Genomic DNA, 13,752 nt, shown 5'->3' on the forward strand with positions numbered 1-13,752 from the left:
CAATCTAGTTGTTGAATAAAAAAAGTAACAGTTTTTTTTTTTAAAGGTGGCTTCCTAGATTAATCACTTCTTCATTCTATATATAGTCTTCCCAAGAATAGAGTTTCCTAACATACATCAAGTTTAATTCTATTTTTAAATATTAATTAAGAATACCGTGGAGAGTTTAAATCTAAGCAGGAAAGTTATTAATGGATTAGGGGAATGGACTCATTAATCTCTAATGGTTACTTCTTCCAGCTCTAAAATTCTGTGTATTAGTGAGTGTGAGCGTGCAAATGTGTGAGTATAAGTATGTGCTAGTGTGAGTATGTGAATGTGTGTGTAATGTGAGATAAATACTGGCTAATGAGAAAATTCTCGCTAGAGTTGGCCCATAGTTTTACATTCATATAGTCACTAATTAAGGACCCTACAGCTAATTTTTAATTAACTAGAAAGAGAAAAGGATCACAAGGGGGAGGAAACATGGCAGGCTGCAGTGACGACCTGGGAGAGCAAGAAAGCAGGAACCGCCAGGGGGTAAAATACGGTATGTGCCCACATCTCTAGCTGTTACGGAACCACTCCAAGGCCCTTACGTTCAATACAGGAATATGGCAAAGCTCAGTGAGGTCTGGGGAAGAGATATTGCAGACTGAGACTTCTGAAGCTTTCGATAATGCCATACTCAAATATTTCTTGAAATGCTAAAAAAAATGTGCAAGCTTTAAGGAAAAGAAAAAACGGAACAAATATCATTCGTATGCTATATGCATCACTGAAGTACACGCACAGTACATAATGTGTTTCCCGTCTTTTTTCTTTTTTTAAACCCCAAAGGATGAGAGGATGAAAGCAGAACTTCTTGTATGCAGTATGAAAGGTTTCCAAGATGCCTGGGCTCCACCACAGAGGGTGCGTTTATCTCTATTCTTCAACCAAAGGTTTTAGAAATGCAATAGTCTCTCTGTAGGTAATTCTTTGCAAATACTCTTTTTGTAAGAATGGAGGAGCTGCTTGGACTCCATAGGAGATTTTTTCCAATACTACATGTGAAAATCTGTAAGAAACGATAGATCTCCTGTCTTCCATTTGTTCTAAGAAGGGTCGACCCGGCCTGCGTTTTGGCCTGCCAATCCATGCAGGTGCGGAATAAAGGTTGCCTGCGAGGTCTTGTTAATAAGCAAGTTAACTGGTTTGAAGCAGCACATCTTTAAAGAGCTCCGATGCCTGCAGAGTTCGGGACTGGCTATTTCTGCTTCGAAGAAAGAAAGTTAACTAGAAGTCACCGTCATCCCTATCAGGTCCACCTGGACTCTACAGCGCACACAGGCAGCCCTGGGAGTCGAAACAGAACCCTGTTGTCTTAGTTCCTATCGGACGCTCAGCAGTTTAATACACATACACGCGAGGAAACTGCGCGAACGGTTTTCCAGGGGTCAGTCCTCGAGCAGCACGATCGATTTATTTGCTTAACAAGCACTCGTATCATGCTTCGTAAGCACCCAAGACTATTTTAAGTTCTTCACAAATAGTCATTCGTGTTCACAAAATACTAATGTAATCTCCATTTTTCAGAGAAGGCCATTGAGGGACAGAGAGATGAACTCGCCCAAATCACACAGCTAGTAAATGTGGAACTGAAATTCAAATTCCTCCTGTCTCCTCAACTCTGTGTTCATAACGACATGCTATGCTGACATTCCTCTATTTCTGGAATGTCTACTATATGTTTAGAGCTGTGTGAATCCTGTGGTGAGTCATGAGTTAAATATAAATTGTGGCCTTTTCATCCTGGCTGGTGTGGCTCAGTGGATTGAGTGCTGGCCTGAGAAGTGAAAGGTCGCCAGTTCGATTCCCAGTCAGTGCACATGCCTGGGTTGCAGGCTGGGTCCCCAGTTGAGGGCGTGTGAGAGGCAACCGATTGATGTGTCTCTCATACATCGATGTTTCTCTCTTTCTCCCTCCCTCCTCTTCTTTCTCTTAAAATAAATAAATAAAATCTTAAAAAAAAATGTTTGGTCTCTGCCCCTCCGAGAGTCTCCAGTCTAGCTGAGAGATAAACTTCATACAGGACACAACATGAAAGCCCCAAGACAACTTATTTCAGTCGGCGAGAAGAAAGGGGAGTCTGGATTTGAACGAGCTGGTGGAAGAATGTGGCAGGGGTGGGGCAGGCCTGGAAGGAAGGGTTTGTGGGGGGGGGCAGGGATGGCAACAGGGAGCAGGACGTTCATGGGGGAGGGGTGGGAGTGTCCATGAGAAAACCCTCACCCTGAGGAGGGCACATGCTGGGGAGCAGCTGGGAAGGAGGCTTAGGTGGGGACACAAGGTCAGATGGAGCGTGGCCCAGGGTGAAGACCCAGACATCCAAAGTTGATGTCTCAGTCCACAGGGAGCCATTTCAGGTTCACAAGCAGGGGCACGACACGAGGCACAGGATGCTGTGAAGGATGGTCAAGGTGACATTTGATGGAAAAGAAAAGGTAAATGTGGGATCTTAACAAGGTTTAAGAGAGAGATGTACCGGGGCAAAATGTCTACGGGATGACCGCGTTTCAGCATGTGACCACGGTGAGGTAGGCAGATGACTCCCCGTGACCCAGACCCCGCACAGTCCCCTCGAATTCAGAGTGGGGGGAACCCTGTGTATACAGGGGATAGCACACCCGTGATTAGGTTATGTTATATGGCACAGTTGGCTTAAAGAAAGGGAGATTATCTCAGTGGGCTAATCAGGTGAGCTCTTAAAGGGGAAGGTTCTGTCTGTAGAAAGATTCTAAGTCAGAGAGGTTTGAAGCGCGAGAGGGACTCACAGTGAGAGAGTCTGTGTCGCTGGCTTTGAAGGTGGAGGGGCCACGTGGCGATGGAGGCCAACAGCCTCTGGGAGCTGAGACCTTAACCGACAGCCAGCAAGGAATCGGGGACTTGAGTCCTTGAACTGCAGGAGACTGAATTCCGCTCCAACCACGTGAACTTAGCGGAGGGCCCTGCACTCTGGATGAGAACGCGGCCCCGCTGGCACCGTGGCTGCGTCTTTGTGAGACCCTGGGTGGAGAACCCAGTCGCTCCGTGGCCCGACTTCAGACCTACAGAACTGTGAGCTCATAAATGGGTATTGTTTTAAATTGCTAAATTCGTGGTAATTTGTTACAAAATAGGAGAAAACTAACACAGCCCCTGTGCGGGTGTGAGGTGCCACTGGAAGAGGTAGGGGAAAGGATGTCCTCCCAGGTGGCTGGGGAGGGGCAGTCACCTCACGAAGCTCTCCCGGAGTTCTACTGTGACTGTGGCTGACTCAGAGAAGACAGACCCAACCAGCACAGCCAGACCAGAAGGGCAGCAGGTCAGTGGGAAGAATGGACACCATGGGGCAGCAGCTGGCCCAGGGACACAGGCAGCATGGGCACTAGACAGACAGCAGAATAATTCCGCTGCAAAGTCCAAGTGGGTGAATCAAGTAACCTATGAGGCTGGGAGACAGGCAGCCGAGGCTGGGCCTGGGGAGAAGCCGGTTGCTGCAGCCTGGAGCCCAACATTTACCGCATGCGTCCTCTGTGCCAGGCACCCCGCGCAGAGTTTTTCATGCATCACCCCATTAATCTTCACAACGCCCGTCTGTAAAGGGTAAAAACCGTCAGCTCGAGGGCACTGACATCTGTGTCACTCCCCCAGGGGGGAGCGGTGCTTTATAAAGCATCGTCTGGAGGAGGCAGAGCTCATGGCGCTGTCGGCCGACGCATGTCAGTTCCGAGATGCTTTCCTCTGGTCCAGGCAAGTTCAGCGCCACGGTGTCAAGGAAACTATTTGTGTGATGCCCACCAAGAAGTCACAGACTGTCTGAAAGCAGGGACTGTCCAGCTCTGGGGTTTCAGGAGCCCCTGAGTGGTGTGGTGAAAAGGGCCTCAGACCAAGAAACTTGCATTCTGGTCCCACTCCCTGTGGAGTTTGGGGCAACTTACTCATCCTCCTGTCAACGGGAAGGTCGGACTAGATTTCCATGGTCCCTTCCAGCTTTTTACAGACATATGTGAACTTGGGAACATCAATTCATGAGCAAGATTCTGTGAGTCTGGATCCCAATAAGCAGAAAATGTTATTGCAGAGCTTTACGAAAGACTAAAAAGATATTCCAGTCAGAATTAAACAGAAATGGACAGAATACTGGAGTCCAGCAAAAAGAAAGGGAGTGAGGAGCATTTAAAGATTTAATTCCAAGACAGCAAATTTCAAAGGCAAAGAGCACAGTCTGCCCAGTGGATAAACGGGGACCTTGGTGAGGAGGTTGGCAGGTAGGCAATTGTTTATGTCCTAGCCTGTCATATCTCAGCACTCCACAGGGGGAGGGAAGGCGTGTGAGCAGCCCTCCCTGGGAGCTGGGATGCGACCGGGACACCCTAGCCTACTTAGGCCACCAGACATCGCCAGGGCAGGCGCATGCTGGCTGAGCACCCTCCTGCTTTGAGTCTGGCTCCCACTGCAGGTTGCCTACAGGAATAGACGTCCTGCTGCTACTGCCTTTGAGTTGATGGGAGGTTGTCTCTGTGACCAGGCGGCTCTGGCACAGGCAAGAGGGAGTCTCTGGGCCAGAGACCCAGCCAGACTTCCGTTTGATGACACCTCTGCCGCAGCCAACTTCTCTCTCACTGATGGTTTCTAGGGGGTACAGACAGTAGAGCAGAGCACAGGGACAGGGAAACTAAGCAAGTACAGGGTGGGGCTTGGGAGCCCGATGATGGGACCCTGGGATGCAAATAGGAGAGAAGCAAATGAATGAGACTGGCAAGGGCAAGGCAGGCCCACGCTTTCAAAAAGGACTCAGAGGTCAGCCCTGGCATGTAAGGTGGGGATCAGTCGGGTGACAGAAGTAATAGGCAGGACAATGTGCCATTCAAAATAGCTGAGTAAGCTCCTTAATAATGTGCCTGCCAGTGTTAGAATCATCAAAGATGCTTTAAAAAAAACACTGATGGGGGCCCTGGCCAGGTAGCTCAGTTGGTTAGGGCATCATTGCAAGATGCCAAGGTTGTAGGTTCGGTCCTCAGGGCACATACAAGAACCAACCAAGGAATGCATAAGTAGAACAAATCGATGTTTTTCTCTTTAAAATCAATAAATTAAAAAATAAAAAACTACTGATGGGGGAGAGGCAGACCTAGAGACCTAGATTTCGTTGGGCTGAGGTAGGGCCCGGACACTAGTATCATTTAAATAAAAATTTCCCCAAGAAGTTCTAATGTAATTTGCTGCCAAGGGTTGAAAACCATTGGCCTAGACAGTGGTTATTAATATACTTTTGGGGGAGCAGAAGGCAGGAAAGGTATCTAGGAAGCTTGTTCCCATCGTCCACACCTACCCCTGCTATCAACCTCTTAGTGAAGGGGCTGTGCCTGTAGTTGAAAAAGCCAGATTCTGATGTCCCCACCCGGCCAAGGAGAGCCATTGGTGGGGTGCACTAACAGTCTTTATTATGTAATGTTAGCTGTACACTAAGGAATAAATACAACTTGCAAGTTAAGCAGAATAACAATAAAAGACCCCATGACCCACCTGCAATCCTAGACCTTTATTAACCCAGCTGGTGTTACCGGTTCTCTCTCCTCCCCTCGTCCCCTTGCCCCTCCACAGGAGATAACCTCTATCTTCAGTAGAGCCTGCAATATTAACAAGCAGGTGGTCCTGGCACGCGCGGAAACCCAGGTACTGGGCCTTGGGGAGGATGCGGGGTGTGGGAGGAGGATCAAGTGACCAGCTGTGAGTAGGAGCCACAGAGCCAGGGGAGCCAGGCAGAGCCTGCCACAGCCTCTTACAGAGGTGAGAGGCGAAGGCAGGCAAAGCGTTTGTTAAGGGAGTGCTAGAGAAATCCCTTTAGACCCAGCACAATGGAGACCCAGATGCTCTCGGAAAAGCCAGGCTTTCAATGGTCTTGTTTTCCCAGCCCTGGCTGTTGCTGCCAAACTGACAAGCCCGCAAGAGCTTAGGGGGTGCAGAGTTCAAGGTCCCACGGATCTGTCAGACAGGAACAAAAAGATGCAACTTGATCTCTCTTTTTCTCTAGGCTAATCACTCGGGTGAGCGTTTCCTTGGGATTATTATTCCATTATGAACCCAGGTGCTTCAAGTGATTCCACTGCTACCTTTCTTAGAAGGTCCTAAGTAGGTCAGTGGCAATTTATCAGGGTGCAGCCTGTGTGCGAGAGCCCCAGGCCGTGTAAATAATTAAATCCACACGTCCCGGGAGCACTGTTGCAACAGCAGAGCGTTTTCTCTCCCCAGGAGATTGTCAGGAACCAGAGGAAAGAGGAACCCAAAATATCCAGCAGTAGGAGCACCTGTGTGGAGGGGAAATCCTGGAAGGGAGGGGGTTCCGGGGCAGGAAGCCAGTTCTCGGGAGGATGGGAGGCCCCAGGCAGGACTACTCTGGGTGGGGTCTGCCGAAGGGGTCCGGGAGGACAGGATCACGGCTGTGCTATGGAACGGAACTCGATATGAGCAGGGGGACAAGGGCAAGGTGCATTCATACTTAGGGGATGGATATGACCGACGGATCTGTTTAGGTGACACTAGCAGCCAGGGTGGCTGGGTGACGGGGCCCCTACATTCCCCAAAACTCGGGCCTGGCATGGGTGGGGGGTGGGGTGCCTGAGGTAGCCTAAGCCTGCAGGCACTGGGAGAACTGGGGCCTTTAATCGCGCAGGGGCTTTTCTGTGTTTTGCCGAGGCAGCTGCTTCCATGGATGAGAGGCCTGGGAAAGATCAAGAGTTGCCCACCACCTTGCACAGAGATGCATGTGCAGAGGCCTTCATTGGCTATAAAGAGCTAAAGGCTCTCAGGGGAAAAGCTGTCACTGCTGGCTAATGAGGTCCTGGCAGATGACAGTGTAGAAAATAAGACAAAGAAGGCCAGCCTGCCTTCCGAGAGACTGGCAGACAGAGTAGTTAGTGACAATGTGGCATCCAGCCTCGAACTAAAGGTCTCCCAAGTGGGGAAAATAACCAGAAAGCTACATTTTTTTTAAAAAAAATTGATTTTAGAGAGAGGAAGGGAGAGAGAAACATTGGTTTGTTGTTCCACTTACTTATGCATTCATTGGTTGCTTCGTGTATGGCCCCACCTGGAGAGCAAACCCACAACCTTGGTGATGCTCTAACCAACGGAGCTACCTGGCCAGGGCCAAGCTACAAATTTTGGTGCAAGGCCTGCGCATGCTACAGAAGGGACCCCACATGGACGGGTGTGGTCACCAACATCACGCTGATGATAAATGCTGTGACCTCTCTTCCACGACTGCTGGGAGTATACACTGCTACCATTGGTTTGGGACGTGATTGAGCAGTATCTCCTAAAGCTGAACACATGTTACCTATGCCCTAGCAATTCCACTCCTGGGAACATGCCCGGCAGAAACATGGGCAGAAACACGCCTGCCAAAAGACATGTATGAGGGCGCTCACAGCAACGGTGTTCGCAAGAGCCTCACACTAGCGACTACCAGATGCCCGTTGGTAGCAGAACGAGGAAGTGCTCTACGTGATATTCCACACAGTGGAGCTCTATATAGCAACGAAAATACATGATACACGACAGCATGGGGGAATTTCACGGAAGCAACGCTGAGCAAAAGAAGCCAACGCGGAGTACGTACTGCCTGATTTCAGTTACATAAACAGTCAAAACCAATTCATGGAGAATATGTTAAAGATCATTGACTTCTACACTTTAAATAGTAAAGTGCATGGTATGTGAATTATATTTCAATGAGGCTGTTATTTAAAAGCAAACAAACTGTGGCATTAGAAGCCAGGACAGTGCTCATCTTTGGTGAGGAGCGGTGACCGGAGGAGGCGCAAGGAGGGACTTCTGGTGCTGGCCGGGTTTGGTTTCTCGATTTGTGAGCTGCTCACAAGGTGGGCTCCGTTGTGACCATGCTGTATACTTAATGTCTGTGCCCTTCTTGGTACTTATGCTACACTGTAATAAAAGTAACAGCCATAACCACAAACAACACCCGCCTGGCCCGGCTCCAGTGCATGGGATGGTGGACCAGATATGCTCCCTCACTTCAGAAGGGACCGACTGCAAGAGGACCCTGCCAGGGTACGAGGGCGGGGCTCTGCATTTCATCAGTGAAGTGTCACCTGCAGGGCCCAGGGGCATTCTTGGAGGAGAAAATAGGGAGGGTCTGCCTACCACCTCTCTTCCCCATGCTCAGCTACAGAGGGCAGGTGTGGCCCCAGATGCCAGAGAATTAGGAGCACCGTTGCCTCAGCACAGCCTTCCAGGGCTTGGTCTGTTGCTCCTGGATTGGGAAGGGGGCATATCCTCAGGGAGATGTTAAGGGCCATCTGACTGAGGTGGGCTGGCCCATAGAGCTGTGACCCTGAGACCAGTCCCTGCCTGTCCCGGCAGCCCCGGCCAGGCTCTTCAGGGGTCAGTGTAGGGGCCCGGGTCGGAGGCTGCTATCAGCAGGAGCACACGCCCCCAGGAAGATGAATCCTGGGGGGGGGGGTGCCCTAAGCATGGAAAAGGGCTCCCCGAGAACTCCAGGCAGAACAGGGGTGGGATTTTAGGGTGCAGGGCCATTGGGGATTTGAGGCTGTGGGCTAACAAAGGGCACAAGCCTGCAGCTGTGGGACCAGGAGCCGGTGGGTCCTTCTCGCTCGGGAAATATTACAGGCCGAGTCCTTTGTAAATCAGACAGGACATATGCTGCTGCCAGGGCCAGAGGCTGGTGGCCCTTGAGATTCTGATTCAGTTCTGCATTAAAAAAATCTTCACCTGTGACTCTGCTGCATAGCTGGGTGCAGAGGAGGCCCACATGGGTAAGCACCCCTCACTCATTCACTCAGCAAACACTTACTGGGTACCCACTCTGGTTCCAGGTCATTGCAAGGCTCTGGGAAAGTAAAAGAATATGCCTTCAAGAAGCCCATCCTCTGGTACCCAGGGACAGGCTGGTATGTGAGAGATAATTACAATGTGAAGAGGGGACAGCAGTGACAGAGGTTCTGGAGCACAGTGGCAAGGTAAAAGAACCCTCTTGAAGCTCCTTTTGCAAAATGTAATGTCATCCCGATCCATTTGTTTCACAGGTCTGAATTTCTGCGGTTCGTATTCAGGAGCATGCAGTGGCTGAGGCTCAGCTCAATAACTTCAAAATCGTCCATGATAATTCCCTCTGAAAGAGGACCCACTACCGGCATGTTTCGAGCTGTTTTTAAAAATAGCAAACAAGCTAAGAGAGATAATAGAAGATAGTTACAATAGCCATGTCTGTTTCATCATTTCTGCCACTAAAATCTTCTAGAAGAAACATGCGTATTTTTCACAGTCTTTAGGGAGTTGATTTTGCTTTTCATAAAGAAGCCCATCAGACCAACTCCCAGCCCTCACCACACTCACGGACAATAAAAAACACCGGCTAATTCACTTCTTCCTCTAGGTCTGTATTACGTAACATAAAAATATAGAAAGTCAGTTCCCAGCCTGGGAGCATAGATAAGCAATGTGTTCCGCAAAATAGGCCTCAATGCACCCTTTTCTGTAACCATGGAAATCCATGACATCTAGCCTGGAATTTCCAATTTTAGTTGCCACAGTGGCCCCCCCGAGAGCACCCTCTTCCTCTTAGCAATGCAGTGGGGGTGGCTGGTTCACCCGGGTCTGGTCTGGAGCAGCCCCAGAAACAGAAGAAGCCGAAGTGGCAGGCCCCCACGGCAAAGGGGAGCGTTACCTTGGTCCCGTGGTAGAAGTCGTCCACGCAGGTGGCGTTCATGAAGGTCTGGTGGAAGTGGGTGCTGGTGTCGATGCCACCAGGGATCACCAGTTTCCCGGTGGCGTCGATCACCTTGGCCCCTCCGGGGATCATGAGCTCACGGCCCACCTGCTGGATGATGCCATTCTCAATGTAGACGTCCGCCTCGTGGGTGCAGTCGTCGTTCACCACCTTGCCTCCCTTGATGAGGATCCGCACGCTGGCTGAATTGGCAAGCATGTTCCTACAGAAGGGCAGAGGGGGACGCTGGTCAAGGTCGAAGTCCCTTTTCACGGCCACCATGGTCCCGCCTCCTCCCATCAGAGCCCAAACTCTATGGACTGAGTAGGGATGAGGAGGAAGCTTCTCCACAGCCGGAGGACAATGGTCCTGCAGCCAGTTAGGGTTGGTGACCTCACAGTGGGACTTACTGGGAGCCACGACACAGGGGCAGTCAGGGTGAAGCTGGGGCCCAAAGAAACATCAGTGTTTACTTTCCTGGAATGCCGTGTGGTTCTAAAGCCTTTTTGTATCTATTATCTCGATTTGTTCCAGAGAAAGCCTGGGGACTGGCGTTTTACAGGTGAGAGAGCTGAAGCTGCTAAGTAAGGGATTTATGGCTACTGAGTAGCTGCGTCAAACCCAGATGGTTTGTATGGCCGATGTCCCCTACACCAGTGGCCCTGAAGATATCAGGGGGTCCTGGGTGTGTCTCAGACAGCCAAATTCTCCAAGCCCCATGGCTGCTTAATCACATCATTCTTCAGATGGATTCTGCTTCAGATCCCCCTCCTGTATTTGCCTCAAAAAGTCTGCTATCTCAGCTGGTTGCACATTAGTAAGCTCATCTAAGGAGCTTTTGAAAAGGAGCTATGCTCAAGCCCACCCCCAGAAATTCAGATATATGGTCCAGAGTGGCTTCCCAGAATCCATATTTTTAAAAGCTAGAGAACTTCCTCAAAGTCACACAACGCTTTGTATCAGAGTAGGGACTGAAAGTCAGACAGTTGTCTTTGGAACTATTACAGACTGAACGTTTGTGTCCTTCCAAATTTCCAGGGTGGCTGTGTTAGGAGCTGGGGCCTCGAAGGAAGTTTTTAAGGTTGAATGAGGTCATAAGGGTGGGGCCCTGATCAGATAGGATTAGTGTCCTCTTACTAAGAGACATCAGGGTGCTCTCTCTCCCTCCCTCCTCCTACCCCTGCACCATGCCTATGTCCAGAAGACCCCGTGAGGACACCAGGAGAAGACAGGATGGCCATCTACCAGCCAGGAAAAGAGTACTCATCAGAAACGGACTGGCCTGGGACCTGACTCAGACTCCCAGCCTTCAGACCTGTGAGGAAGAACTTTCTGCTATTTGAGCCCCTTGCTGTCAACAGCTGACAGCCGACATTCATTTGCTTCTCACTCCGCCCTGCCCCCCCCAGGCATCTCATTAGCACGTCATCCCTACAGCTTTCTCTGCTAGTCTTTGCTAAACTAAACAAAGATGTTATCGACATCCTTTGCCACAGCCCCTTTGCTATCTGTGTGTGTCCCAGAGTGTGAATGTAACAGAGTGAGGAGGTCGGGGAGACACCCTGGATGGACCCCGGAGGCGAGTCCCCCCAGAGGGAAAGAACCTGAGCACAACTGTTAAAATACACGCCCTTGAGCCCTGCACCAGCCACTGGCTGTGACGGTGTCCCTCTGCTCCGGGTGGGACAGCACATTCAGAGAGTATTCTAGTCAGTGGTCATGGTCTAGAGGGGATCAGTGTCAGCTTCACTGATTTATGATGCTTCAAGTCACCCATTTTATTCCAAAGCGTGAGTTAGCCGGTGAGCCAGTATCTGGCCCGCTGGCTGACTTCATGCCATGGAGTGAATGTTTCTGTTCCCCTCACATTTGTATGTTGAAGCTCTAATCCCAGTGTGATGCTATTTGGAGATGGGCCTTTAGGGGGTATTTAGGTCACAAGGGTGGGGCCCTCATAACTGGGATTAGTGCCCTCACAGGAAGAGACATGTGATCTCTCTCCCCACCATACGAGGATGAAGAGAAAAGAGGACTGTTTGCAAACAAGCAAGAACGTTCTCGCCAGGAACTGAACTGGCTGGCGCCTTGGTCTTGGACTGCCGAGCCTTCGGAACTGGGAAGAATGAGTTTCTGTTCTCCAGGCCATACTGTCTTTGGTGCTACGACAGCAGCTCAAGCTGACTAAGACACCACATTAGGCAGCAATAAGCAGTATAATCAAATCATCATGAAGTAACAACTGGGCCCTCAAATAAATGTCACCTCCTGTGAAGACTTCTGGCTGTATCGCACATTCCTACTTGTTTAATCAAAAACTTTGATCATCCGGCTATTTTGTCTACGCAAATGAAAGAATTCAAACCATATGTCTGTCCTCCCAGGCAGAAAAAAAAAAATGTGCCAGATAGTTAAATGCTGTTAGAAAAAAATAAGTCAGAGATATGGAATTCTAGAGCCATGGAGCTTCAAGTCTACCTTTCCGTCTGTTGGACTTGACCAATAATAATGACCTTGAACCAAAGGGAACCACTCTAGGACTAATGGGGTGGTGCTATGCTGCAAATATAGGGATCTTAAAAATTTTTAAATTTATTCAGGGAAGCAATGACATCTTCCATAGCAGGACGGTGGCTACATCTGACATGTCAAGATTTATCCGAATGTACACATCTCGCATCCCCTGATTTCCTGCTCCTGTGGTACGGGTCCCTTATGTTCCTGAGCCAGTGAGGAGTTAGGTGATGTGCAGGCTGGGAGAACAGGGACTTCTGGGGGAGCGGGGGTTGAGGGATAACACTGTAACTCGGGACTGCAGTCTTTCATGAGAACGTCTCTTTATGTTTAAAAGAGTAACAGTTATTGCTATCCAACTACTTTTGCTGGATACCAGAAAACTCCCCGCACCGCTCACCCTCCCGCCTTTTGGCTGCTGTTGAGCAGCTCCGCTGTGGAATGGCACCAGGGGCTTCCTGCTGAGGGGAGTGAAGGTGATGGCTGCTGCTGCTTGTGGGTCATGAAATGCATGCCCCGCCCCTCCCCGTAACACTCCTAGAAGGCGCACAGTGTTAGCCCTGCCAAAGAAACGACAAGCCCGACACTGTGATTTGGAGCTGCCTGCTTCTGTCATCACCTTCCACAGTTCCCCTGTGCCTGCAGGGAGGTGCGAGACAAGGAGAGCCCACGCAGTCTGTCCTGCCAGCAGCTCAGCTGGAGGACGCTGGGGGACCTGGGGGCTCGGCACAGACACAGGAGGCCAGGATGGCACAAAGGTGACACTTCTTGCAAAAAGACCTTAACGTCAGTCTGATAGGGATTGAATTAAGACATACATTTCCTCTTAACAGGCACTGGTTTAAGACTCACGTTTCCTTTTGGCAGAATCCACAGGAAAGTGTGTGATTTTACAGACAAATGGTAACCGTGGTATCAAGGAACATGGGAGATGAGGGTTACACAACTGCCCGGTGACAAGAAGGACCTGTGGCATTTAAGCCATTTGTGATGGCAGCCCGGGCAGCGAGTGGAGGGCGGAGGAGCCAGCTGAGGGCACTGGGGACGCACTGAGTGGAGCGGCTTTTCTCTTGCTCCAGGCGGATAACATTTGCTACAGGAGCGAAGGGCAACGTGGTCTGGCAAAGAAAATGAAAACAGGCAGCTGTGTTTCTTCTTCTGACCGGCACCTAGGAAAGAATGAGGGGCCAGCCGTCCCTAAAGGGGCTGGCAGGCACCTACCCCTGCAGTGTCCTGGGGCGACTCCGGCAAGGAGCCTCTCTGAGCTGAAAACTGAGAGCAAGCGGGAGTTCGACAGAGCACAAAGGCCAAAGTGGGGAGTCTGAGGGGCGTGGGGAATGGCCAAGCTTTAAGTTCATACATTTGATTTAAAAAATAATAAATTGCTTTCTTAATAGTAAAGCTCTAGACAATCAGAATATTAAGGCACAGGATAATTTTATAATTAATTCTTAACCGGCTTCATCAACTCTTGAGATTTAATG

At 50.0% G+C, this 13,752-nt stretch overlaps 1 protein-coding gene across 1 annotated transcript in view; it reads right to left on the reverse strand.

Annotated features, from left to right (window-relative positions):
• The window catches only part of DPYSL5 (dihydropyrimidinase like 5), a 76,815-nt gene that overhangs the window by 34,938 nt on the left and 28,125 nt on the right, over positions 1-13,752 (reverse strand). The window contains exon 2 of the mRNA XM_024552551.4: positions 9,716-9,980. Coding sequence (XP_024408319.1) covers positions 9,716-9,976 — 261 coding nt within the window. The 5' untranslated portion in view covers positions 9,977-9,980. The remainder of the gene's footprint in view (positions 1-9,715; positions 9,981-13,752) is intronic.

The sequence above is a fragment of the Desmodus rotundus genome, chromosome 5, assembly GCF_022682495.2.
Source record: "Desmodus rotundus isolate HL8 chromosome 5, HLdesRot8A.1, whole genome shotgun sequence".
Taxonomy (NCBI): domain Eukaryota; kingdom Metazoa; phylum Chordata; class Mammalia; order Chiroptera; family Phyllostomidae; genus Desmodus; species Desmodus rotundus.